Source organism: Fulmarus glacialis, unplaced genomic scaffold, assembly GCF_000690835.1.
Source record: "Fulmarus glacialis isolate BGI_N327 unplaced genomic scaffold, ASM69083v1 scaffold1589, whole genome shotgun sequence".
Taxonomy (NCBI): domain Eukaryota; kingdom Metazoa; phylum Chordata; class Aves; order Procellariiformes; family Procellariidae; genus Fulmarus; species Fulmarus glacialis.
The window spans coordinates 28,521-33,574 of NW_009234972.1; the positions used below are offsets into that span (position 1 = coordinate 28,521).

The following is a 5,054-nucleotide window of genomic DNA, read 5'->3' on the forward strand; positions in this document are numbered from 1 at the left end:
GAGATTTCAGCGGTGGTTACAAGATCTGTCCTGGCTCTGTAAGAGGCTGCTGTGATCTCCAAGGCTAATTTATCACTGCTACCTGTAACTCTGTGAAATATGCCCCAAAAAGCACTGAAGGAAAGAATGCGAAGGGAGGTTGCAAAGGAGAAGCATTGCAATCTTCCCCTTTGTTTCAATGAAGATGCTTTTTATGCCCTTAAAATTAGAGCTACTCTGCACAGATGACCGATGTGAGGATGACTAATTTGGAGACAAATTAGGTCTACTTAGCTGAAATGTATGCCTTGACTGTTCCCTTAATGACCCTTCAACGCACATCTCTCCCGATAGGACTTTTACCGCAGCCCTGGCTCCGGCGGATTAAGTAATAACATGCTTTTGCCGCTCTTCTAAGCGGTCCTTCAGTTTTGATCCAACATTTTCCCTCCATCCTGCGTGTCTCTAACTCTTTATGATCAGTAATTACTTTATATGCATCTAGCCCATGGCAGATCTGTTTTTTGCGTGTCTCCTTCTCCGGAGCATTTTCCTTGCACCCTCTCTTTCAAAGGTCTCTGAGCCTGAGCGTTTTCTGGCTGACTGCAACGTATTTGGTGTCCGCTGTGTAACAGATTTATTCTTTCCCAAGAAAAGACACGAACGTAAACAGAAGATCCAAAATGCATTTTGCTGGGCTTTTAAATGCACTAAGATGAAAACCCCCCGCTACAAGCCTATTAATGTAAATACCAAACTTTACAATCCTTCCTGTCAAGGAAACATATTTACATTTTTCTAAGGATGCGTGTAAAAAAATAGGGCTTTTGGGACAAAAAGGGCTTAGTTCCAGTGTCACAACACCCCCAGTTAACTGTACTGCTCTCATAAACCATAGAATTAGGTTGTTCCCAGGGCCAGCAGAGATAACATCTGTTTGCTTCTTTAAGGACAAAATGAAATAGGATGCTAGCGTTTTATACTGGAAACGGCCCTGGAAGTCTGAAGGGGCACTGGTAAGAGGGCTGCATATCACACGCACACGTTGCACGCGGCTTCCCCAGCACAAAAAAGATGGGAAAGGCGTTATTAGTGCCAGTGTCAGCCCGGGGGAGGCAAAGGGCTCATCCCAAGCCCTGCTACAGCGAGTGGGAAGAAGGGGGTTGCTGGCAGACTGGTCTTACTGGGACAAGGGTTAGGGCTACGTCTTACACTTCGCTGATGCTCCTGACATCCCTGTTGGACAGTATTTTTCCTACTAAATGGAATAATAGGAAACATATTTTCTTTTCTCCTAAATTTTTTTGCGGTTTAGAGCATCTTGAACATGTTGAAGGAAAAAGAGAAATGTGGCTGCAAGGGAAGGGGCACAGGTGCTGGCGATGGGGATGGGGAGATTTGGGGGAGGAAGGCTCAGTTTCACATGTCTGTTGAAACATCCTATTGCACTAATTGAAGTGCAAAGCTGTGCCTGCTTCTCTTGAAACTACCGGAGTAAGTTGTCTGTAATTACATGGAGCAGAACAGAAAAACCTCTCATGGCCAGAGGAGCAAGCAGTGGTGACCTGCCGGCGTTCGCAAAGGCCAGGTGGCATTTTACCAGTTCCCAAGGCTCTGATTTTCTAATCAAAAAGCTCCTCTGATTTCTGTGCAACCGAAGGGGAACGACCGCTCCTCCAAGGAGAAAACCTTTCCTTGCCTGTCTCTCCCCGAAACCCAGGGAAAAGGGAGGATGGCCGCAGCAATCCAGCCCAAACAGAGCTCACCCAATGTTTGCAGTGCTCACTACTCCCTAGGAAAGGCAGGATCCAATCCCATATTCAAATAGCTATTTCTTAAGGGTTTTTCTTTGCCATCAAGACTGCACAGACTGCTCCCCTGTTATGCATAAAAACTGCTCTGGCTGGGGCAGACCGATGCAGAAGTCCATGACACACCACCTAGCTGAGTTTGCCCATTTTAGAGGGTTTCTCGAGGATCTCGTCATATTTTTTTTTTTTGCTGGCAGACGTAATTTTTGTCGCCATAAACGATAGAATTTGACACCGCACCGCACCAGGCCATTTGTCAACAATGTTTTCAACAGTTCAACCGCACGCGTGTGCATGCACACACAGGCACAAAAAGGAGAGGCAAGGGGGGAAAGTCCGGGGGCTCGGGGAGAGAAGACCTTCCTCTACAGGGGACGCAAACACAGAGCAAAAAGCCAACTCAAACCACCAGGCTGGAAATCGGGTTATGGCAAAGATGCCAAATACCAGTTCACTCTGAAGCAAACCGAAAACGCGTCGGGGTTTGGCTCTACATCATGGTTTTTCACGCAGTCCGAAATGTCGCTCGGAATTTCTTTTAGGTAGGGACAATCTGAGCATCTACATATAAAATCCGCCTCGTCGGAGCAATGCTAATAATAATTCAACTGACAGTGATTTTTAAATATGGTTTAAAAAAGCAGGTTTTGCTGCTGAAGTACAGTGTGACAGAGAGGAATGGTTGTATATTAGATAACGGTTTTAAAAACATCATTGGCTAATGGCAGCACATCATTTGGGAAACAACAGAATAAATGCATTGTTCCATCCCAGCACTTTACTATTCAGCCAATCTAAACTGCTGAAGAAATATGTGTTTGGGACATTTTACATCTGTTTTTGACAAGAAGCCTGGGTTTTTGCATGTGGTTTTTTTGCTGCAGCTTTTTTAGCAAGATTAGCATGGGAAAAGGCACTCTGTTTTATAAACGAAGGGTTTATCCTTCTAAAAAGCGACTTGACTTTGGCTTTTTGCAGTTGAAATTAGGGCACAGCATGCAAAAAATAGTAACACCAGCAGTAGCCATAAAACCCACGACAGCAACGTTACCTATTTCCATAAAACCCACGACAGCAGCATTACCTATTTAACAAAACTAAACAACAGGCAGCTTGTGCAATGGATAGAGTAACCAATTTTTGAACAGCCTAACATTTTTGGGGGCTCCCTAGAAGAGCGCGTGGAAACCCTAATCGCAGCACCAAAAAGCAAAACGTTTCAGGATGCGAGTAAAACATTTACTTGAAGTGGTTTCTAAAATGGTTTTAAGTCTGCATTTTACACCACTAGTAAGCCCTGGTTGAACACTTTTTGACTTTTTCAAACAAAGTACCGTAGTTGCATTAAGGTTTGTTTTTTTTTTTAAGTGAACCATTTATTGCTGCTAAAACAAAGATGGATTTGCCTCTTTAAAAAAGCCTGGCCAATGGGCTGGGATAAACTTTCTTTTCGTCCTTAAGGAGCCGATTCTCTGCATGATGAAATTATTTCATTTTACATCACGTGCGACGTTACAAGGGGGGGGCAAATTTCCCTTTTGAATGTTTGCTGGGCGAAATGGGTTTGCGGGCTCTGCTTTATGTACTGAGCCCCAGAGAGTGACCGGCCGTATGCAAACTCCGGCTGACACAACGCAGAGCTGCTCTGCTTAATTAGCTTGAGATGAGGGTGTTATTAAGGGTCTTTTTTCCCCTCCTTTCTTACTGTTTATTCCTCCCTCCCTGAATATTACAAAGGCAACTTAAGAGGAAGTAGTTTTCTGCTAATGGAAAATGATGAGGAAGGGTTTAGTGATGAGAGTAAATAAGAAACGACCTCTAACACCAGCCTTTGCTTTACCGGCACTTTGGGGAAGGGAAACCGAACAAATACAAAAATTTGGCAAAGTTTCTTCTATCTTTGTTTGCTTTTTATTGTGTGAGGGGGAAGGGGCACAGCCTGGGGTTGCAGCCGACATCTGCTGCTCGTTTCTTTTAAGAGAAACGCAACCTGGGGCGAACGCGTCGCCGAAGCCTTGCTTGGGTCCTGTGGACCCCCTGGTCCCCGCTGGCCGGGAGAGGATGCGGCCGCCCCGGGACCGCCGGCTTGGCACAGGGTTTTTTGGGCGCAGGCACCCGTGGAGCGGGGAGGCAGCTGTTTTGGATCCCCTTCTCAGCCTGTTGTACTGATCGCCTTTTCCTTTCTTAAAACCCTTCCCCGAAGCAGTGCTTTCTGGCAAATCTCATGCAGCAATGGTTTCCCCCCGTCCCTCATCAGCCAGCTCTCAATGCCGGTCCCCTCTCGGCTCCCCCATCCCCGCAGCAGAAACACGCTGATTTTTTTCAAAAACGGGGCATATCTCATTTTTGCCTGCCTGGAAGTTTCTTTTTTCGAATTTTCGCAGGCGCAGGAGGAGGGGGCCGGACACATCTACGCTGCCCATCTCGCCTCCGGGTCAGTGGCCCCAAACCCCTCACCCAGCAGCATCCCCGCGCCCCACCAAGCCACGCCAGCTCTCCCCGGGCAGACCGAGCCCCGTGGCAAAGCCGGGCGGGCGAAGGGAGCCATGGGGGCCCCATCCTGCAGCCAGACAGACGCGGAGCATCATCAGGGAGAAGAGAAATCGGTACCTACCCCTTCGGCAGCTGGGCTCGCCTGGCCCGGGCGGTGGCTAGTGGGAGGCCGACATGGACCACGCTCCCTCCATCCTCCATACGGAGAAGGCATAACTCAGCCTCTCGTGAGCCACGTAACTGCAGCTCGTCATCTTACTGTCCATCTCGTCGCTCTGTAGCACCTGGTAGAGGAAGTCTATATACCGCGCCGCCAGCTTGAGGGTCTGGATTTTACTGAGTTTGTCAGAGGGCAAAGTGGGGATGATTTTCCTCAAGGCGGCAAAAGCTTCATTGAGCGACTGAGTCCTCTGCCTCTCTCTGACATTGGCCAGGATCCTCTGGCTCTGCAGTTCTTCATAAGATTGGGAGCTGGGACTGGACTTTTTCCCCCTCTTCCCTGGGTTGGGGCTGCCATCTTCGCTGGACTTCTTACTGTATCTTCTCTTCCTGCCAAATCTCTTTGGCTGCCTTTCCAGCTCCTCTTCACTGGTCCCCAAGCTATCCACAGGGGAAACAGGAGAACTGGAGCTTTCTTCCATGCTTTCTGCAAGAAGGGGAGGGGAAGAGACTTTCCCCCCCTCCTTATGTTATGTGAGTGTGTGTGTGTCTTAAATGTGCTTTAAATTCCTGAGACAGATCCTTTGGAAAAACAGGAGGGCTTTTTTTTTT

The 5,054-nt window shown here is 47.7% G+C and overlaps 1 protein-coding gene across 1 annotated transcript; it reads right to left on the reverse strand.

The window, feature by feature from the left end:
- Nucleotides 1-4,411: 4,411 nt before the first annotated feature.
- On the reverse strand, nucleotides 4,412-5,040 carry TWIST2 (twist family bHLH transcription factor 2). The gene has a single exon (XM_009585797.1). The coding sequence runs from the start codon at nucleotides 4,922-4,924 to the stop codon at nucleotides 4,442-4,444; it is 483 nt and encodes a 160-aa protein (XP_009584092.1). The 5' UTR covers nucleotides 4,925-5,040; the 3' UTR covers nucleotides 4,412-4,441.
- Between the last annotated feature and the right edge of the window lie 14 nt (nucleotides 5,041-5,054).

Excerpts from the sequence above, each read along its gene's own strand:
- TWIST2 (XM_009585797.1), bottom strand. The coding sequence starts at position 4,924 with ATGGAAGAAAGCTCCAGTTCTCCTGTTTCCCCTGTGGATAGCTTGGGG.